Source organism: Sesamum indicum, linkage group LG11 (genome assembly GCF_026168435.1).
Source record: "Sesamum indicum cultivar Baizhima isolate 11 linkage group LG11, ASM2616843v1, whole genome shotgun sequence".
Classification (NCBI taxonomy): domain Eukaryota; kingdom Viridiplantae; phylum Streptophyta; class Magnoliopsida; order Lamiales; family Pedaliaceae; genus Sesamum; species Sesamum indicum.
The window spans coordinates 13,539,856-13,561,508 of NC_142667.1; the positions used below are offsets into that span (position 1 = coordinate 13,539,856).

Genomic DNA, 21,653 nt, shown 5'->3' on the forward strand with positions numbered 1-21,653 from the left:
TGCATTACAGGATTGGCTATAGTTTATAATTACATATTTGGTTTATGATATTAGAATCATATTAATATTAAATTTGATCTTATTAATATTAATCTATGGATTTTAAAAAGGTAATTCAGCCTTATAATCAGTACGCATGCTCCCACCCCAACAAATCACTACGAGACATGCAGGCTATCAGATTGTATCTTATATGTCGGAATCAAGACGAAAACCAAAAAGAAGCAGACAAAGGTGCACACAATATTCATTAATCTATTCAAGAGATACAACTCCATTTTCCTTTATACATTTGCTGCATATATATTACTATTTGCACGTGATTTCCTTAAATACATTGTACATGTCTGAACTGATTTCCACCTCAAAGGAACTAATTTCATCGATGGCGAAAAGGTGATCATTTATATGTATAGACTGGTTATTACATTTCACATATAAGTTGGCCGATCCATATTCAAAAGTTAAGAATATTACTGTCAATTTGATCTATTTCACAGGCTCGAAGGCAAGGTGGCTGTTATTACCGGCGGCGCCAGTGGCATTGGAGAATACACAGCGAGGCTTTTCGTTCAACATGGTGCTAAGGTCGTTATCGCCGATGTACAAGACGAACTAGGCCAGACTGCCTGCCGGGACATAGGATCTTCCGAAGTCATCTCCTACGTACACTGCGACGTGACTAATGAAACTGATGTCGAAAACGTGGTCAACACCGCTGTGTCCAAATACGGCAAGCTCGACATAATGTTTTCCAATGCCGGTGTTCCAGGCAACAACGACCCCAGGATTCTGGCAACGGATTACGAAGACCTGAGAAGGGTGTTTGATGTTAACGTTTTTGGAGGGTTTCTGTGCGCTAAGCATGCTGCAAGAGTGATGATTCCGGCGAAGAGAGGGAGTATTGTTTTCACTTCGAGTGTGGCATCGGTGACTCACGGAGTAGTGCCGCATGCTTATGTTGCATCCAAACACGCCGTTGTTGGGCTGACGAAGAATTTGTGCATTGAGTTGGGGGAGTATGGGATTCGAGTGAACTGTGTTTCTCCGTTTGGGGTGGCGACACCGATGTTGATGAGGACTGTGGAACTGGATGAGAAGGCTAAGGTTGAGGAGCTTGTTTCTGGGATTGCTAACTTGAAAGGGGAGAAAATGGAGGCAGTTGATGTGGCTGAGGCTGTAATTTTTCTGTCAAGCGACGAGGGAAAGTATGTTAGTGGGCAGAATTTAGTGATTGATGGAGGTTATAGTTTGACCAATATTGCTCTGCGTGAAGGGATCAGGAAACTGAGGAGTTCTTGAATTGTTGTTGGCTTCGAACTTGGAAGTGTTCATGTGTTTTAAGAAGTCTTTGTTGTGTTTGATGTTTGCTTCTTTGTTTATGTAATAATAACATTGCTGATGTCATTCTATCGATTTCAAATCCTCAGTAATAAATTCTTTGGACTTGTTTGAATAATTATAAGGGTAAATTATATTTTTTCATTTCAATTATGCCTATTTTTTCACATTTTTTTATCGAACTTTTTTTTATATCAATTTACCATTTCAACTTTGCAAAATTTGCACTTTGTCATATATAACTATTTTTTTGTTAATTTTTTGGCCCAAAAAATTTATATCCTGTGCATATGTGAAAAATAGCACATCAGATAATCCTTAAATATAACATGTGCACTATATGTGAAGTTTTTTCAATAAAAAATTTGGTTGGAAAAATAGTTATAAATGGCAAAATGCAAAATTTCGTAAAATTAAGATAGCAAGTTGAAACAAAAAAAGTTTAGATGTCAAAATATAAAAATAGTCATAGTTCATATGACAAAATATAAATAGGTTCTCCCATTTCATTTCATTCAATCAATCAATTTATTTTCATAACAGTCTTAAGAATTAAAGCATGCTACAAGTATTGCTTTAGTAAGAGAGTGTCAAAATATTTTTTGATTTGTTGTTCTCAAAATTTGCAGTGTTGTTATTTTAAAATTGTGAATCGTTATATTTTCAGAGATAAATTACCGTTTTTCGTTAGTACCAAAACGAGATGATAATTGTTTTAAAGATAAAAAGTCTATCTCTTTCTTACATCGACTTCATAATACACAAATCCCACATTTATATCGTTTTTAGACAACATATATAGGATTGTCCATGCACATTCCAAATGTAGGCTCCATTATAGCTTCATAGTTCACAAAATATGAAGCGCGGAGCCCATTATGTAATGAATTATAGCTGCTTGTTCCATCTTTTTAATTAATTATCTGAAAAGATTTTCACTCCATGTGATGAGATTCTGTCTTCTGGGTAGGAGGACAAATGATGTCCAGGGGGACATATCACTTCTACTCCCCCACTTGTTTCCTCATCCAATTCTCTCGGGGTATACCAAGGACCAATTGTACATAAAAAACTGTTCTGAGTCTGAATGTCTTTGGTTAGAAATGATGATACATTGTTGCATTAAAATTTCAAACATTATAATATAACAAATTAATATAGAATCATATATAAAACGGGTTAAATACAACTATCCAATCATTAGGTGATATTTTAACCATCGACTCATATATACTTATAGTTACGGGATCTGAATCTTATATGATATAATTTATATTATATTAAATAATCAACAGAATTCGTCGATGACCACGACCAACGAATCACATCAAACAAAGTGAAGCAGCCTATGAGAATCTATATACGTATCATATATATATTAAGTGAGAGCATCCATTTGGTGTCTTACTTAATTTTCAAATGTTATTTATTTATAAAATTTTAAATTAATTAATTAATTATTTCTTAATTTCTTGATCATGATTTTTATAACTACCTTTTGGAGGTTATAATTTTCTTTCATGCAATATTTTTAGTTTTTCAAATCTTTATTTGTTATTTTTTTTATAAATCAAAATGTTTATATTAATTTATTATCTCAATATATACTTTTAGGTACTTTTTTAAATTATAAAAATTAACAATACAATTTTTATAATATTTTATTTTGATTTTTTTAAAAGAAATTATACACGTACATAAAATGTGTAATATTTACTAGTTATATATGAAGTGTAAATATCAGAAATCAATAACGTGGCCCACTGATCTAATGCGCATTTGGGAGGATTGACAATGTCGTTCATGTGAAATTACACCCGCATTAGTCATAAGTCTTAAATCACAAATAATATATTTATCATATATTATTACAATAATTTGTAATTTATTTGGATATAAATTCACGTGAATGAAATAAAATTTTCAAACATTTGGTGTGAATAGAAATAGTTATGTGGTAGCATTTAAGTGCATGAATGGACATATAGGACCCTAGTCTGCAATAATTATATGATCAATATCCCAATTCAGATGCCCACCGACACTCCTATTCAATAACAAACATCTGGAATTAAACAATTCAAAATTTTTGTTCAAATCAAATTTAATTGAATTAAATCAATTATATAATAAGTGTGATAATAATTATTTTTTAAAAATCTCATAATAAATATGTTGTAAGTATCATATAATTCATTTAAATTTGATTGCATCGGCGGCTTGAATTAGAATTCCCAACCCAATTCCGATTTGCGTGGAATCACATTGACGACCGTCTACTTTTTACATTTCTAATTCTATCTGGTGTCTCAATTTTGTGTTCATGAAATTAAATTAGAGAATATTATATTCAATTATAATTTTTGATACTCAAATTAGTGAGATAATTCCAGACGAAAAATGTAAACACGGATCTACTACATGTTTCAAATAGCTATGTTATTTATAGCGTCGGTACATTTGGACTAGACATATATATTAGTATGACCTACACAATTGACATTTAATCTAATTTAATTCCTACTATCTTTAGGTTTGGTTCGACAAATTTTGATTTCAAGTACATAAATTTTTGTGTTGTTTTGATATTGCTCAATATTTAGGGACATTATAGTTCTATATTCCTTCTTTTTCAGGGTCCATATCATATTTATTTATATGATAACATTTTTATGTTGATTTTTTAAAAATATATAATTTAAAATAAATTAAAATGAAAAACTCCAGATGCCTGAATCAAGTATTTTTTTCCGTACGAAATTATAATAAGAGGAAAGGAATTAGTACCAATAAGGGGAGAAATGGAAACATGACACTCATAAATAATCCTCGGCGAACAACAGTACTCCTGTATGAAAATATTATTGGAAATTTGAGAATGGTTAACGCAAAACCGGCAACGATCATGAGGCTAAACCCTTCAGCATCCTAATATAACTCTGGTTGGTGGTGCTGTAACCTCCGTCCACCACCAGATTTAGCCCGCTAACAAACTTGGATTCATCGCTGCTTAGATACAGCGCCGCCTCCGCCACATCCTCCGCCGTCGGCATCACCCCTTTCAAGTTGGCTGAAGCACGTATAATATCGTCCACCACCGCTTTGTCCAGCCCCACTGCACCCGTCAGCATCGGCGTCGCCACCGCGCACGGCGATATGGAGTTCACCCTTATCCCGTACTGTCCCAGCTCCACGCACAAGTTCTTCATCAACCCAACCACCGCATGCTTCGACGCCGAATAGGAATACGGACACTCGCCGGAGACAACCGACGCGACACTCGAAGTGAATAATATCACTCCCTTTCTCTCCGGGATCATCACTCTAGCGGCGTGTTTTGCCCCCAGAAATGCCCCGTAGACATTGACCTCGAAAACCCTTTTGAAGTTGTCGTTGTCAGCGTCGGCAATGGTGAAGTCTAGGTTCCCGGGGATGCCGGCGTTGTTGAACATGATGTCCAGGTTCCCGTACTTGGAAACCGCGAAATCGACGACGTTCCTGACGTCGGAGTCGCTGGTTACGTCACAATGAACATACGAGATTTGATCGGGGAGATTAAGGTCACGGCAAAGAGATTGACCCCTGTCATCTTGCACGTCGGCAATTACAACTTTGGCGCCGTGTCGGGCGAAAAGCCTCGCCGTGCTCTCGCCGAAGCCACTTGCTCCTCCGGTGATGATGGCCACTTTGCCTTCTAATCTACAATTATAACAAAAATAACTAAATCACACGGATACTCTATATACATAGACATAGTCACACACATAATATGTAGGACGAAAATTTATAATTAAATAATTAAAAAGCGGGAACCATGATTTGAAACATTGCGAAAAAACGATAAATTGGGGTATGTTATAACCTTCTAGGAGCATGATTCAATAAAGTGACCATTTCTAGTACTTAGTTTTGGGGTTGAAGAGGATTGATAGAAATGTGGATTGAAATTCAATGTTTTTTCGCAAGTTATTTATAGATAATGGAAACGGGGATAGGGATACGATGTTGGTGATGGTGCTCCATAGTCCATTTAATTAATGTGTTATGGCATACACAATATTAATTATTGAATATGAATACAATTTCGATATGTTATAAATTGAAAATGATTTTATTTAAATCTTAAAAATATAATATATATATATATGTGCGCGTAAATGTATTAAACTTGTAAAAATAGAGTATTAATCATGTTATGTTAAAACAAAATGATGGTTTATGTAAATATATATTAAGAATATATTGTTGTATAATTAAATTATTTGAAAATCAAATTCTTAGTTTTTACTTTTTTATATTTCTCTATACATTAATTCTAGACATACATGTCTAATTAATGTCGGTGTCATTAAAAAGGTGCTAGACTATTATTTAAAAAAAAATAGTTTCTTAAAAAAACTTAATACGTTTTTAAAGTATGATACAAATTTCGGATTAATTATAATTAAATTTTGCTTCAAAGTGTTGTAAAATAAAAGGTGTATGTACTCAGTAATTAGTATATATATATATATATATATATATATTTGTTCTCAAGATGATGCATGTCATCAATTAATGACTAGTAATTTAGTCCCCAGAGAGACACATTGAGCGGTGAAGAGAGCATCCGACAATATATTGTTCTTGGGAGAGTTTGGTTTGAGATGAGGACAATCAGTAATAATATCATGAGTCTTATGTAGGTCCTTCGCATTTAAGATTATAGCTGTACTACGACTTCAAGTCTTCACACATAGATCGGGAATTTTTTACTCAAATTAAGTTCGACAGGATTAAATCGATCATAAAATAAGTGAATTATATATATTTGTCATGCGATTGATTATTTTCTCTCAATTATATACTAATAAAATCGCAAATGTACTTAACTTGCCATATAACTAGCTTAAATTCGATCATACCTAATTTGCATTAAAATCTTCCCAACATAAAGGTGGGCGGTATCGAATATTTTGGAATTAAACCAAAATATTGGTATATATATATAATATATATATATATTAAATTAGATATATACTCGATGAATTTTTAAGTTTTCAGTTTAATTGGAAATGGATTATTTGAAATTAGATTAGTTATCTCTTATGGTTTTTGTTTTCTTTTCTTTTGAAATTTCAGTCAATTAGGTTATTTATCGGATTGAAATGAAAAAAAAATAATTATTATTAAATTGAATCAAGAAATTTGAATTCGATACGCCAATTTGATCGTACTGAATTTTCGATTCAGCATGTTAATTATACCGAATGCACGCCCGGCCCCTACCCAAACTTTTCCGAAATAATGTGTGAAAAGATGTCACGTTGCAGTTATTTGATTCAGTATGATCTTTAAAAATCTATATATTATGATAGTGGAAAATTTGAATTTAAATATTTGGAGCTAATGATGCTGTATTGCGTTCCATTCAAGTGCAGACGAGGAGTTTGAATGACTTATAAGTCATAAAGTATCATCACTATAAAACGTCTTTTCAAAAATAAAATTATAAGGCTCATATAAAGTCAGAACGTACAATATTTTTCGCAATATAACTTCAAACACATTGAATCTTGTCCTACTCTACAAATAATATACTTTACGCACACAAATAATTGTAAGTAAAATATATATCTGCTTCATAGCATAAAAAAAAAAAAAAAGCAAAATCAATGGTTTCTGCAACATTAAAGAATTAAATAATATTGTACTTCAAAGGAACTATAAAGATCTCAAAAGTTAGGCAAAATAATACCAAAGAAAATGGAAAGGAAATAAGAAAGACACCCAAATAGTAAAAAATATAAAATTAAAGGCTCTAAAGTCGAAAGAAATAAAAGCCCGGCATTCATTATTCAGACAGTCCCAACCAAAACCAACTACCAAAACGTGTCACACAGTTTCCCTGGAAATAATTACTACAGAAATTAAGCAAGTAGGCCATGTGTTTTCCGGCTTCCTAATGTCTTAACTTATGTACACAACGTGCTCCTGCCCCGATCATGTTCAATACTTGACACTTCGAATTGACTGATCAAGATATCGTGAATTAATTGACTTGCATTGCATGATGTGTTGTCTTCCATAAAAACCCCAACAAAAAAAAAATGAATTGCACTTCATATATCAAGAAACTGCAAGGTACGTGTGTAAGAACAGTTAATGTAATGTCACATTTTCAAAGTATAATACAAAGAAAAGAGATAATTACACCCCTTTGTCCTGAGATTTAATGTAATTATATGTAATTCTTCTGTGATTTGAGAAATTATATCTATCATTCTTGAAGTTTGTTTTCGTCTAACAAATAAGTCCCCCCGTTAGTCAAAATTTACTAAATTTGCTTATATTAATACAAAAATTGAATAAAAATTGATATTTACCATTCATTGATTTATTACTAACTTATTGCAGGTCAAATAATTTTTTTCGAACTAAACTACCCTTATAATGGTAAATATATAAATCCCCACATACATTAACGCGTGAATATGTATGAGGGTAATTTAGTTATAAAAGATTTATTGACATGCAATAAGTCAATCAAGGATAAATATGAAAAAAAAAATTAATTTTTTTGCTAATGTCAGTAATTTTGATGAATTTTGATTAATGGAGAAACTTATTTTTTATATGAAAATAAATTTTAAGATGTTAGATATAATTTTTTAAATTATAAAAATTTAATATAATTAAATCAAATTTCACGAAAGGAGGCAATTAGCCCTAAAGAAAAAGAAAACAATTCATATTGAGACACCCGTGACCCGACCCCCGAGTTGTCCTATTTGGTACGTGACAAAAATCATGACCCAACTCCATACGACGTTGGTTGGGCCTAACTTAGTTTGTCTAATTTAAATTATATCTGGAAGGCCCAAATTCATTTTGGGCGGTTCAGAAAGATAGGTAGCAACCTGGGCTTAGGAGAGACCACCATTATATATACAGTGAAAAATATTGCTTCTAGACAATTAATTTTTGAATTTAAAAAATGTATATTAATTAAATAAATAAAAGTATTAAAAAATAGAACAAAGTTATAAGTAATTATTTGATAAAAAAGTGAGGAGAGAAAGGGATGAGTAAGTTGTTAAAGAGAGAAATGAGAAAGTTGAGGAGAGAGAGATAGGAAAATAAAAGGGTAAACTACAACGGGCTGTGTTGAAATTTATTATAATTACAAAAATTTGTTCGTAATTTGTAAAATTATAAATACCCTTCTAAAATTACGAAAGAGTATTACCCTTATAATTATTAGACTTATACAAACATATCCATCAAACATACAACAAAAACCGAAAAGGAGAAAGGGTTGTGAGAGAAATAATTGATGAAGATGGAAAAAGTTGAATATAGTGAAATATAGCATTATGAAGATTCTGGATAGTTGAACAATTTAATTGCAGAATTAACAATGCCAAACCCCCCATCTATGAATAGATTTTGCCCACTCACATATCTAGCCTCATCACTAGCCAGAAAAAGGGCTGCATTCGCAACATCCTCAGCCTTTAGTGTCACACCTTTTAGGTTTGCCATGTAACTCATTGCATTTTCAACCCCCTCATCATCAAGTTCCAAGAACTTCTTCGCCAATGGCGTTGCAAGCGCGTAGGGCGACAGACAATTTACTCTGATACCAAATTGCCCGAGCTCGACTGCCAGATTTCTTGTAAGCCCAACCACAGCATGTTTCGAGCACGTGTATGCATGAGTAGCGGCCCCACCGATCCCTGAACCTAGACTGGCGGTGGAGATGATGGTCCCACTGCGAGCGGGGACCATCACACGGGCCGCGTGCTTCATACCTAGGAAAACACCGGTGACGTTAATGCTCATAACACGCTCGAAGTCGGATTTCTCGTTGTCGATGATTCTAGGCTTGGGGCGGTCAGCGATGCCGGCGTTATTGAACATGATGTCAAGCTTTCCGTAGGTGGAAACTGTCTTGTCCACTGCATTCTTGACATGGTCTTCATTGGTGACATCACAATGGATGTAGGTTGAATTGGAGTGGCCAATGGAGTTGACAACTGAATGAGCTAGTTCATCTTGGATGTCAGCTATGGCAACTTTTGCACCGTGTTTGGAGAAGAGTTTGGCCGTGCATTCCCCAATGCCGCTGGCTCCTCCGGTTACTAGGGCTACTTTTCCTTCTAGCCTATGTCAAACAAACATGTACATGGGCATGTATGATTAGTTCAGTACTAACACATAAATATTGAGTATTCAAGAATTGCATAATAAAGGAATTAGGACTCTGTTTATATTCTTAGTTTTCAATTTTTGAAACAGTAATTAGTAAAAATTTATGAGAAATTCATTAATCTGACAACACAATTTAACATAATACGCAATTATTTTAATTAATTCAAATATATTCTCATTTCAGAGGAAGCCTAAACAAAATTGAAAATACATATTTTTACTGAAAATGAAAAAATAATCAGACAGTCCCAACTACGGATTCTATGTTTCTTTAATTTTCATTACTTTCATGTCCTGCTATTTCCTTTCTTTGGCAAAATCATTGAACCAAACAGATCATAAATTTGTACGAGAAACGAAATATACACACACATAGAAATGGAAAAACGAGAAGAGTATATGTAAGGAAATAATTTCTAAACTTGAAACTTGAGGAGAAATCGAAGAACCAACTGATGATACAGTGGTGTGCAATCACAAAGAAGGCTAAGGAGAATGATGCAGATATGGTTACCTTCTAGTGAGTGCAGAAACAAGTGAAGCGCTGGCCATGACGCTGATGAGCTATATTATGATGAAGACCAAAATATTATGAAGAGAAGGCAACCTCTCTATTTTTATAAGCGCATCAGACAAAGTGATGAGTCATTGGAGTGATCAAAAATAGACCACACCAATACACAATTTACTTTTTTTCTACTTTCCAGACAACGATAACTTTAATGACATAAGAATAGTCGTGTACGCATATTTATATATATTTACGAGACCAATTTTTGTACATATTTCTCCTCCCTTTGATTACAATATATATATATATACACATATATACATATATATATTATACGACCAATTTTTGTAACGAACAAGAATAGTCGCATTTGTGATGGATATTGCGACAAACTTGGGATGGATGGTCTCATAAATTGCAAAATCCATTGTGAAATTTAGCTTAGCATTTTGTACGGTAAAATTGTCACAAGTCCTTATAAAATTGGTGTGCAATTGATGCGAGTATTCATTAAAGCACATCCCGTCGCTAAATTATCGCAAGTTCCATCTCATTGACATTCCATCTTATCGACAATTTATCATGGAATTTGGGATAATACACCCTAATCATGTCCAGATCACAATTTATCGCAAATCTATTATAATTCTAACAATTGCATCTGTGGCAAATGTCGCTCCCAATTCAAATATTATATTCCAAATGATTTTCTTTTGACGTATCACAGATTCATTACAAATACTTCTCACCCTATCATTATCTCCACAATCCTACTTACCTCGAGTTTGTGACGGTTATTTCAATCAAATTATCATGTTTTAATTGGAGTTGGTGGTGCATCATTAATTAAGTAAAAATTCAGCTCTATGTTGTATTTTTATTTGATGTTGTGAGTGATGCAAATGCAAATATTTTATGTTGCAGCGAAAATAATTTTCACATTTGAATTTCTTTTCTTGAAATTATATATATATATGGTTGTGAGAATCACACTCATTTATCGACTGTTACGAATCTAGTAACATCAGGGCCAAATAGAAGATACCCCATATATGCTATGATGATATATTTCAATTGGCAAATGAGTTATAGCTCTGTGATCTATCAAATTTAAGAAACAAAAAAAAAAAAAAAGAAAACTATATGACAAATTTGAGACAATCTTATTAATTTCAAAACTTCGAACAGCAACATGACATCCTCGTTGCAAAATGATATCCATCCCAAATCTTGCAATGAAAAATTCCATCGCAAATTATGACAACTTACTTCCAACTTCTGTCATTCTGTTACAAAATTCGTTACAAAAATGTACAAAATTTCATTCGGTTCCCTTCCAATAATGACACATTTTTTTTTTCTTTCTATCTTTTAAAAAAATAAATAAAAACCCAAATACCAGCATCACACATAAATAGTACATTTCTATCCAAATTTGGTTGATAAAGAATAATCCAAGTTGTAGGATTTAAATCGTGGTGATCCGTTGGCACTTTAGACTCTGGAGGAGGAAGGTTAGGTAGTTAATATCACCTAACTTTGACAGATAGAAAGCATCAATGAATTATTAATCACATTGAATAATGAGATAACAAATAACAACACTAACATTGTTATGGAAAATGACATAAACTTTGAGTAAAACTTAAATTTAATACTTGACATATACATATATCAATCGCTCAAATAAAGACAAGTTCAGAATATCAAGTGAGTTTGTCATTTTATAGAAAGAATCCACGTTTTCAATAATATAGTGTTTGTTTTAGTTTTTATTTTTAATGGGAATAAAGTGTACGTTAAGTAGTCGTAAAATTGAGAGTGTTTGAAAATGAAAGTTAAAAGTAAAAAAAAAAAAAAAAATAAACAAATAAAGTTGGAGCATTTGAAAAAACAACTTAATATTTACAATTTTATCACCAAGCTGCATAAGTTGATAAGAGAGCTTTTGACTTAAAAATCAACTTAGTTAAGATTAAAGTAAGCGGTACTAAAAATTAAAAGTATTTAAAAATAAAAATTTAAAATGAAAAATGATGAACTTTAAGTGTTTGAAAAAAAGAGTTTAATAAAATTATTTACAAATTTATCAATTGGTAAGGAAAATTTTAACTTCAAATCGACTCAATTTAAATAATACAAAATTTTTAAATATATATATATATATATATATTAACTTATATTCATAAATTATTATTTTGAACCCTTGCAAACACCCCAAAAGGATATAGCAAGAGGGACCAAATCTTCATTCTCCATCTTTGTTTGATTGCATTCACCATTGTTTGTTGAACAGCCGCTGGACAGCCGCCTCAACTTTATTGTCGTTGTATGCCTTACGGCTATGTTTATTTTTAAGGGATAATTATGATAACTTTTTTAAAGTTTGATATAATTAATATATATATGTAAAACTCTCATAATTTAAAAAATTATATTTAATATTTTTAAACTTTGTATATGTATAACAAACAGATTTATTTGTTAGTCGAAATTAACTGAATTTGTTAATATTAATAAAAAAAATTAAATGAAAATTGATATTTACGCTCAATTGATTTGTTATTGACTTATTGCAGGTCAAACAAATTTTTTCTGGCTAAACTATTCTTATAACAGTAAAAATATACCTCCTTATATGCATTAAAGTGAGAAGATGTATAAAGGTAATTTGATTATAAAAATATTTATTTGACCTATTATAAATTAGTAATAAATCAATTTATGGGTAAATATGAATTTTTATATATTAATATCAGTAAATTCAGTAAATTTTAACTAACGAAATGACTTAATTTTTTTATTGTCTGATGAGTCATCTTGCTGAATTAAACCTATTTTTTTGCCCTGCCATATTAGTTTATAAGTATAGAAAGTATGGGGTTGGTATCTTGGTTATAGGCTAGTAAGATTGGGCCTGTTGGGCTGATCGGAAGGTGCCTACTCCTCTGTCTTTGGGCCTTTGGAAGATAATAAAGGGGGGCATCAAGATTATTAACATGAATTATTTTCAATCGAGTTGGGGTTGATTTGGAATTGGAGCTGGATTACTTCGCCAGAGAATTTTCCAACTACAAAAGTAGCGACAGTGAGAAAAGTGGAGAGGGTGAGGAATGAGACTGGGGACAGTGGGACACCATAGATATGAGAATCCATTGCCTATTTGTTCATTTTTGGTGGCAAAATCCACTTTGAAAATAGTCATTTTGTTCTATAATTATTTTTACCTTATCTTCAAAAGAGCATAAGAATATTACTAGAATTTACACATCCACCATTTAAAATTTATAAAAGTATGTCTAATATTAAGAAATTTGATAATTTTTTTGAATAATAAGATAATAGTTATAATTAAGCTAAATTATAGGGGTCTATGTATAATTTAGGCTTAATAATATAATGCTATTGGATCTTCACATAATCCAAGAAACGTGGTCCGAATCCGCCAATCCCATTTCCATGATTTAATAGAAATTACACCACTGAGAGGGAAAGCCAGATGGAGCGGGTCGTCCCATTGTTTTGCTTCTCTCTCTTGGTCCTTCTTGCGACCTGCTCATCGCCCTACCATGGCGCATGGGCCTTACAAAGTGAGACCCTGACCCGGGAGCTCTTGGAATCGGCGAGGGACCCGGATTTCTTGGACTGGTTGAGACGGGTTCGGAGGAGAATCCATGAGTACCCGGAATTGGCATTCCAAGAGGAGTTAACGAGTGAACTGATTAGAAGTGAGCTTGACTCACTGGGAATCGAGTATGCGTGGCCCGTGGCTAAGACAGGGGTGGTAGCAACTATCGGGTCAGGGGCTCAGCCTTGGTTCGGTCTTAGAGCAGACATGGACGCGCTCCCTATTCAGGTGGAACTATCTCTTTATCATCTTGCTACTGTTTTATCGGCGGCAATTTTCTTACCAGGAAAGAGTAAACGATTCTTGTCTTGTTCTTGGAATTTTTCATGGGTTTTTGTTTTTATTTCTAATTGAATTGTTTTTTAGTTCAGTGATGAGTATAATCATAGACACTGCGTCTAGCACCCACTGTGAATAAAATTATTGAGAATTGATAAGAGGAATAGTTGTTGTTATTGTTATTTGAATTCTTTGTGGCTTTAGTTTAATTATTGTTCGGAGGAATAGGAAATAAATTGACGTCTGACATTGTCTTGTTTATCTCAGGATATTTGGTTCATTAGTCTTTGAGCATAAAAGTCTAAACTCATCGCTCAAACACTACTTAGTTTGGCCTCTTTTAGAAGTTTGTGAATCAAATCTGTCCAAACTAATCTCAAAAAAAGAATGTATGAAGTTGTGCTAGATGCTTGTGAGACGGCTACCCCCCAACATTCTTAGCCTATGATTGCTGAGGTAGCAGTATGATATGTTATCCCTGAGACTAGCCAGCAATACTTCTTTGGCTAGTTAGGAGTCACTTTTCTTGTTGTCTTTTCCAAAATGTCACGAAAATTATGCTTTTGCTAGAAATAAGTTAGCCTGTGCTGGTTGTAGGAACTAGTGGAATGGGAGCATAAGAGCAAAATTGATGGCAAAATGCATGCCTGTGGTCATGATGCTCATGTCACAATGTTGCTTGGAGCAGCCAAATTGTTACAGAACAACCGAGATAAATTGAAGGTAAACAATTATGGTATATGGCGGGCAGGTCAATATTTTATGGTTTTTTTTAGGGTGATTTGAATAATGAATATTCTGTTATATTCTGGTAAGGGTACTGTTAAACTTGTCTTCCAACCTGGGGAAGAAGGTTATGCTGGTGCCCATTATATGATACAAGATGGAGCTCTAGATGGAGTTCAAGCCATCTTTGCCTTACATGTTGATCCAGCATTACCCACTGGTTCTCTCAGCGGAAAACCTGGTCCAATGCTTGCTGGATCAGGCAGGTTTTCTGTAATCATTCAAGGAAAAGGTGGACATGCAGCGAGCCCGCATAAAACTAGAGATCCTATTGTTGCCCTTTCCATGACGATTCTTGCACTCCAACATATCGTTTCCCGAGAAACTGATCCTCTAGAGGCCAGGGTATGTTTCTTACTTCCTTCATTTGCTTTTTTCTTTTCTTCTCTCAAGCAGTTTGAGGCATATTATTGTTATGCCGGGTTGCATATGGGCTTCAAGATCTTTGATAAAGATGTTAAGAATAATTCTTGTTTTTCCATGTATAATGGCGGCTAGGTGGTCTCAATTGGATTTGTTCAAGGTGGTGAAGCATTGAATGTAATCCCTGAGACTGTCAAATTTGGTGGCACCTTCCGGTTCATGAATTCTGAAAGTTATTCCTACCTCAAGCAAAGGATTAAAGAGGTATGTATCACATCTAGAGATGATTGAATGGTCCTTAAGACATAATGTGGGAAGAAATATTGATCAAACAATGTTAAGTGTAGGCTTGGGAAAGTTCCTTTTATTTTCCAATAATCTTCAGCGGTTCATGGATGAGGGCATTAAAAACATGGAAATCCCGAAACAATTATATAATCGATTCATTTTTATTAATCATAGGATCCCACTAGGTCGCTATCTCCATAGTCAAGTCCTAATTAAACAAATAAATCCAGAAAGTGTAACATCGGACAATTTCTACATATAACATTTCTGCAACCTCTTCAAGTCATCATTTTATGACACAACGACAGTTATTGTTAATTGCGGCACTATTACAGGTCATAGAAACTCAAGCAACAGTGCATCATTGTACCGCTGTGGTTGACTTCATGGAGGATAAACTCAAACCATATCCAGCAACCATCAATCATCCCACAATGTACGAACATGCTAAAAGGGTTGGAGAAAACTTGCTTGGAGAGCAGAATATGCAACTCCACACAATGATCATGGCAGCTGAAGATTTCAGCTTCTACGCACAGAAGATACCCGCGGCATTCTTTATGATTGGAACAAGAAACGAAACAATGAAATCCGTCAAAGGCTTGCACTCACCCCACTTTGTCATGGATGAAGACGTTCTTCCAGTAGGTGCCTCTCTGCATGCTGCAGTCGCGCTTGCTTACTTGGATGGCCGGGCTGAAAACTCGGTAGCAACGTAGATGAATCAAATGGGACATGACGAAGATCAGATGTACAAGATTTTAGCATCACAAGTCAAGATTTAATTGCCATAGTGCCAACAAGTTTTGTGGCAGAATTTGTTGGAATGTAAATTTAAATTAGGGACTACCTCTTCGTTTAGAATAAAAATGTCAGACCATAAACTTGACAGCAGTAGTTTTTAATAAGGCACTCACATAATAGATTCCATTGTTTTTTACTCAAATATGTACTGTCCAGTTTGTCCTTGCCAGCAGAAACTCCTGCTTTAAAGCATTTGGATGGTTAAAGCATGAGGAAAACTTTAATTGCATGAACATTCTTGATGTCAAGTTTCAATAACTATTTCATCTTATAAGACATTAAATTCTTATAATATAAAATTATTTGAAACATTTTCTTCAAATCCTTCATCCAAATAGTATAATACTTTTGTCCAAATGCAGTTTATTTAGATTGAAATTCGTATCAATTATAAATATAATAATAATACTTATTAGGATAATTATATTTCCATTTTATGACGTATAGCTTTGTTTATGCAAATTATTTCAGCCGTTTGTATAATTATAAAAATTAGTCAAAATAGTAAAAAATTATGTATAGTTTCATAATTATATATATATATTTAAAACTATGTGTGTTTTTGCATAAATAATATTAATATTTCTGATAGTTGCATTTACAATCAAAAGTGATTTATATAAATAGATCATAATTCAGAAATATACCTATACCTATCTCTACTTATTACATGATTAATGAATTTAATTGAATGTGACTTGAGTAAGAATGCTTTAGAGAGGGAGAAGAGTAATGGATTGCAAATTATATCATCTTGGATTTATTTACCTAACAAAATTAAAATTATTCAAATTTCAAAAAGAAAAATGTAGTATCTTACATCAAAGCAACTTTCTGATTTTGCCTTTATCTTTTTCGATTTTCCCCTTATTTCTTTCATTCCAAGAATCCTTGTGTTTATTTATTAAAAAAAAGAGTCGAAGCAGAGATGGTAGCTTCACACTATGCGCGGTCAGCTCATTGGTGCTCTTTTCACCCCGTCGGAACACATCTCTCCTTCCCCAATATTGCCTCAACGGGCCTGGAAAGATTTCATCAGAGCCCGCCTCTGAAATTTTCTCCAAGATTACTCAACAATTACTATTTCTTGTACGTTGTTGATTTACTGAACCTAGTGCTTTCGCTTTTACGCGTTTAGGTTCATAAATGCATATTGATACACTTGTGTGTTTGGACTAAAGGCTTGAGACCCACTTCGATTTCAAGAGGTTCTTTGACTGTAAAATCTTCAAAGTTCCAATCTTTTTTAAAGGTAAGTTATTTCAATTCTTTATTATAAGATTGCCGATTAAAATATTTGGTTCATTCCTCGTGTACTATTTGGGTGTATGTGAACTTGTTTTGTCTTATTTTTACTTGGTGTTCTTGCTTATGAGATTGATATATGCTGGTTTGGGTACATTTTTCTAGCTATTTAATCTCTGCGCTGGGATTGTCATTGTGTAGTTCTTGGTTTGGGTGGTGAAGGGGTTATTCTTTGGGAAGCATGGGAGTAGTCGAAGTGTTATGTTGTATTTCTCATAATCTTGTGCACGGCTACCGTAGAAATTTGATTCCTGTGTAAGCATTTGGCTGCTTGAAGGATTGACATTGAGTATTATGGTTGAGTTCAGTTGCGAATTTATTGTTGTCGTCTGCCGAGGAAGTTTGAGAAGAAATCTAATAGTTGAACAAGGATTCATGTAGAACCCCACTTTTCATCTGAGAAATGAGTTTTTGTTTAGCATTTTGTGAAATGCCTTTGCTTTCTGTGTGGATAGGAGCAAAACCAAGTTGCATGCTGCTGCTTATGTCTCTTGACTAGAACACATTGTTCTTATAGAGGTAAAACCTACATCTAGACATTTTCCCCTTGAAATTGCTGGGCAGGTGGCACAGACTCTGTCTCAATTTGGACCTAGTGAGTGAGGTGATTTCATTAGTTGAGCTCAAGGTGCATCAGGTTGCTTACTGTGTTCTCTATTTGTTCGACATCTTGGATTACAGATACTGACCCCCTCTGTTTCATTGTTCTTCTTGATATAGTCAAAATCCATAGCAGTTTTTTTTCACCTTAAGCTCCTTTCATGAGCTATCATTTTGGAGACTTTGCTTTGACTTGTGCTTGTTTCCTCCTTGGGAATGGATCTATCTATCTTTCCACTGGACAACCATTTCATTGCTATTGTATCTAGGGGGTCAGAGGTCTCTTTACCCAATAATGCTTCTGTAGAATTCAAAACTCTACAGCTTAAATCTCTAAAATCTCATTAGCATTGTAGTTCCTCAAGTTTTTCATCTGTTGCTTAATGAGTTGGATGCTTGAGGAGTTGCATCCCATCCTCTAATATGCCTTTTGTATTGGTTCATGATACTACTATATAGACGCATCAGACTTATTATTGATTCTCTTTGGAATTTGATATTGATTGTGTGATATATTCTTTGCATGCTTCATGAAAAGTAGATCAGAAATATAAAATATGAGTATTTATCTCTTGATTCAAGATGCTTGATATTCTACTTGCTCTTTGAGAGAATGGTTTAGTATTGCATTTTACCAAAAATGCCTGAATTTCGAAAGTGGTGATTTTATTCTGGAATCGTTTTCAGGGAAGAACATACTAACATGCTGGATTAATTTGGTTTTATTCTTTGTTTGCATTGGTTTGCCATCTCCCTCTTCATTTCACTTGAAGCTTAGTAGAAGATATTTGGAGATTCACTTCTTTCCAGAATGCTCAGGTTATATATCCTGAAGGACTTTTGCTTACTGGTGTTGATGTGGAGATGATTTGTGGTTATGCTCGATGTCCCACATCAAAGGAAAAGACCGAATTCTATCTTGTTTGAAGCCACCCCGACCTCCATCAACAAACAATTATTTGTCATCCCCTGCTTCCCAAGGTAAACTCCTGAATTCTTTCAGAATTTTGCTCAAGAGAAAAAGACATACAAACAACACACAAGAAAATCCTGAACCTATCCAGCTCTAAATTAAAACACCTAGAACCTATAACAAGAAGCATTCTTGTGGAACCAAAATAAGTTAAAGAGTAAAAGCGGTTGCCATTCCAAGAGCCTTGGAGGCACTTCTATTTCTTTCTATGATGTCCTTTCATATTTTGGCACTCCTTTATTACTTAAAGATGTTTTAGTATCTGATTCTGTAAAACATAATTCAGGTTATTCTGAAGACATTACACCGCCATCAAGTGTTCAACTCTCTCCTACCGTCAACCTTAGTCGAGAATACACCCTTGCTGTTCAAACAAATTCTTATGGTGAGATTAGAAGAACATTTGACCAAGACAATGTAGCCATAGGGCATATAGATTTCTTTGAAGAGCCTCAGCTGTTGGAACAGGTTCTTCGACCAAGCCGTGAGTGCGTTCAAGAGGCACTTTCACTGATTAGGGCTAACTCTCTTACTTATCTTGTTGCAACCTACTTTGAGCACAGTGAGCGTACTGCCCATCTATGCCTCCTTGTCTACCAGGGTTTCCACAATGCTCGCCTCCTCTATACCCCTATACAAAACCTTCTTGATGATCTTCCCCTTGACTTTGACTCTGACTGCTATTCCCTCTCCCATTCCCAATGCAAGCTGGCAGTTAATGTCTTTCTCCAGTTTGACCGCATTGAGAACCCCTTCCTATTGCCAGACTCGCACAACTTTGATGATATCCGTCAATGCTTCTCTGAACTCAGACAACAGCTTGATGAGCATCTCAGAAAGTCACGGTCAAGGGTCCATCTCATACGCCACTGCTCAACAGGATCTGCGTTGTGTTTGATTGCAGCTGTTGTTGGAGTGGCCATATCAGCCGTGGCAATAGCTAGTCATGCTCTAGTTGCCCTTGTTGCGGGGTCAATATGCCCTGCAATTCTTCCATCAAATATGACTAAAAAAGAAATTATCCATCTAGCTCAGCTTGACGCTGCAGCAAAGGGTGCTTATGTTCTTCAAAATGATCTAGACACCATCGATCGCCTTGTGGCCCGCCTGCATACTGCAGTTGAAAATGACAAGCTTCTTATTCGTCTGGGACTGGAGAGGGGCATGGAGAGCTATCCGATTCAGGAGATACTAAAGCAGCTGCGGCGAAACCGTCCTAGTTTTATGAGACAACTTGTGGATCTTGAGGAGCATTTATTCCTATGTCTTGCTGCAATCAACAAGGCCAGAACACTTCTTCTCCAAGAGATTCATACGCATCAATATCCAGTTTGATTTCCACCATACTAAGTAAGCTCTTTCTTTGCAATTCTCTTTATCCTACTTAACTTTTGGAATGAGTTCGTGTATGTGCATAATGCTAAACGTGGAGGATAAGCACTGATAACCACCAAAACACCTGCCTGATGTTTTAAAGTCTCAATAAAGTTCTTGGTTCATCTGTGAATTTATTTTGTGAAGGAAATGTAAACCAGTAGGGCGTTAAAGTTTCTTGGAATTTCTCGAGTCATGTTCACTATCAATAATAAGATATCCTTTTGGCAGCAAAGATATCGTTTCTTTACGTATAAGTTAAACTAGAGATCAGAGGAAGGAAAAATTGCTTGAACTACTTTATCTCATGTAATTTCAAACTCCTGAAGTATCCGGCTTCCTGATAAACAGTTGAAGACTGTTAATCACCACCAATCCGGTATAGGTGTGTCAAAATATTTGGCACCAAATGATACTATTCATTATTGAACAATTTCATGTGGAGGCATCAACTTGTGACTACAAACTCTTCGAATATGAGGATAGATTTCAAGTGGCATACTCATGGCATATATCATGCACTACATGCGTGTATGCAGAGTAAAACCTATATCTGTAAACAAACTTCCAAGTGGAAATCGGACAATAATATGTCTGTTCTATGGTTCTGTAGCATATACAGGATGGAGCAACAAAATTGTTGAAGGAGAGAAAGCAAATCTTCCAAAGTTGGCGTCCGGTGTCCAGAAACCCGTTCCAGGGACATTTGCTGCTGAGACCCGCTGGTGCTCTTTGTAGGATTTTCCATGCCTTCAATATAGCAGCTCGTTGTATTTTTAGTTTATCGACAACATCCCTACAGAATTTTGTGTTTCTTAATTATTTTGGAAATGAGTACATTGCAGCATACTCTGGACAGTATTAGCACATGACAAGAAAAATGCTTTAGTTTTTGTATTTTAATTCTTACAGTAGAATGTATAAATCCAGAGGTAGATGGGAATCGGAGAGTAATAAGCAAAAATTGATTTTGGATAAGAATTTTCTGGGAGGGTAATAGGTATGCCAATAGGCAAAAGTTGCAAGAATTCGAATGGGAAATACCCGGATGCATGTCATAAGAAAATAGCTCTATTCTGAATAATCTATTCTAAAGTTGATATTTCTTGTATTTTATGTTATGAATGCACCATTGGTATATATGTTTATTTAATAATTATTTTATTTTTTCTGTTAATGTATGATATTCGTCATGCACTTTTAATTTA

At 34.3% G+C, this 21,653-nt stretch overlaps 5 protein-coding genes across 10 annotated transcripts; 3 read left to right on the forward strand and 2 right to left on the reverse strand.

The window, feature by feature from the left end:
- The first annotated feature begins 178 nt into the window (after positions 1-178).
- Positions 179-1,459, forward strand: LOC105174014 (short chain aldehyde dehydrogenase 1). Of its 2 annotated transcripts, none has more exons than XM_088875301.1 (2): positions 179-234; positions 501-1,459. In XM_088875301.1, exons 1-2 carry the CDS (start codon positions 194-196, stop codon positions 1,300-1,302), a joined length of 843 nt encoding a protein of 280 aa, XP_088731427.1. In that variant the 5' UTR covers positions 179-193; the 3' UTR covers positions 1,303-1,459. The 2 variants fall into 2 exon arrangements, with proteins under 2 accessions (XP_088731427.1, XP_011094266.1); XM_011095964.3 differs by lacking the exon at positions 179-234 and adding an exon at positions 241-396.
- A 2,705-nt stretch (positions 1,460-4,164) lies between these two features.
- Positions 4,165-5,360, reverse strand: LOC105174015 (short chain aldehyde dehydrogenase 1). Its single transcript, XM_011095966.3, has 2 exons — positions 5,204-5,360; positions 4,165-5,040 (listed from the first exon to the last, which is right to left on the reverse strand). Exons 1-2 carry the CDS (start codon positions 5,233-5,235, stop codon positions 4,245-4,247), a joined length of 828 nt encoding a protein of 275 aa, XP_011094268.1. The 5' UTR covers positions 5,236-5,360; the 3' UTR covers positions 4,165-4,244.
- A 3,293-nt stretch (positions 5,361-8,653) lies between these two features.
- On the reverse strand, positions 8,654-10,204 carry LOC105174016 (secoisolariciresinol dehydrogenase). The gene is made up of 2 exons (XM_011095967.3): positions 10,049-10,204; positions 8,654-9,487 (listed from the first exon to the last, which is right to left on the reverse strand). Exons 1-2 carry the CDS (start codon positions 10,084-10,086, stop codon positions 8,695-8,697), a joined length of 831 nt encoding a protein of 276 aa, XP_011094269.1. The 5' UTR covers positions 10,087-10,204; the 3' UTR covers positions 8,654-8,694.
- A 3,271-nt stretch (positions 10,205-13,475) lies between these two features.
- On the forward strand, positions 13,476-16,335 carry LOC105174017 (IAA-amino acid hydrolase ILR1-like 3). The gene is made up of 5 exons (XM_011095968.3): positions 13,476-13,901; positions 14,550-14,675; positions 14,769-15,083; positions 15,237-15,365; positions 15,725-16,335. Exons 1-5 carry the CDS (start codon positions 13,545-13,547, stop codon positions 16,106-16,108), a joined length of 1,311 nt encoding a protein of 436 aa, XP_011094270.1. The 5' UTR covers positions 13,476-13,544; the 3' UTR covers positions 16,109-16,335.
- A 728-nt stretch (positions 16,336-17,063) lies between these two features.
- Positions 17,064-21,342, forward strand: LOC105174018 (UPF0496 protein At3g19330). Of its 5 annotated transcripts, none has more exons than XM_011095973.3 (5): positions 17,064-17,282; positions 17,375-17,445; positions 18,872-19,079; positions 19,358-20,421; positions 21,059-21,342. In XM_011095973.3, the coding sequence occupies exons 3-4, from the start codon at positions 18,983-18,985 to the stop codon at positions 20,404-20,406; spliced, it is 1,146 nt and encodes a 381-aa protein (XP_011094275.1). In that variant the 5' UTR covers positions 17,064-17,282; positions 17,375-17,445; positions 18,872-18,982; the 3' UTR covers positions 20,407-20,421; positions 21,059-21,342. The 5 variants fall into 5 exon arrangements, with proteins under 5 accessions (XP_011094275.1, XP_020553231.1, XP_020553233.1 ...); XM_020697572.2 differs by having other exon boundaries at positions 18,880-19,079; XM_020697574.2 differs by having other exon boundaries at positions 18,909-19,079.
- Positions 21,343-21,653: the final 311 nt, after the last annotated feature.

Excerpts from the sequence above, each read along its gene's own strand:
- LOC105174014 (XM_011095964.3), top strand. The coding sequence starts at position 344 with ATGTCTGAACTGATTTCCACCTCAAAGGAACTAATTTCATCGATGGCG. Across the intron at positions 397-500 it reads ATTTCATCGATGGCGAAAAG|GCTCGAAGGCAAGGTGGCTG; the intron begins GTGATCATTTAT and ends TCTATTTCACAG.
- LOC105174015 (XM_011095966.3), bottom strand. The coding sequence starts at position 5,235 with ATGGTCACTTTATTGAATCATGCTCCTAGAAG. Across the intron at positions 5,041-5,203 it reads TTGAATCATGCTCCTAGAAG|ATTAGAAGGCAAAGTGGCCA; the intron begins GTTATAACATAC and ends TTATAATTGTAG.
- LOC105174016 (XM_011095967.3), bottom strand. The coding sequence starts at position 10,086 with ATGGCCAGCGCTTCACTTGTTTCTGCACTCACTAGAAG. Across the intron at positions 9,488-10,048 it reads GTTTCTGCACTCACTAGAAG|GCTAGAAGGAAAAGTAGCCC; the intron begins GTAACCATATCT and ends TGTTTGACATAG.
- LOC105174017 (XM_011095968.3), top strand. The coding sequence starts at position 13,545 with ATGGAGCGGGTCGTCCCATTGTTTTGCTTCTCTCTCTTGGTCCTTCTT. Across the intron at positions 13,902-14,549 it reads TGGACGCGCTCCCTATTCAG|GAACTAGTGGAATGGGAGCA; the intron begins GTGGAACTATCT and ends TGCTGGTTGTAG. Across the intron at positions 15,366-15,724 it reads TCAAGCAAAGGATTAAAGAG|GTCATAGAAACTCAAGCAAC; the intron begins GTATGTATCACA and ends GCACTATTACAG.
- LOC105174018 (XM_011095969.3), top strand. The coding sequence starts at position 18,983 with ATGTCCCACATCAAAGGAAAAGACCGAATTCTATCTTGTTTGAAGCCA. Across the intron at positions 19,080-19,357 it reads GTCATCCCCTGCTTCCCAAG|GTTATTCTGAAGACATTACA; the intron begins GTAAACTCCTGA and ends AACATAATTCAG.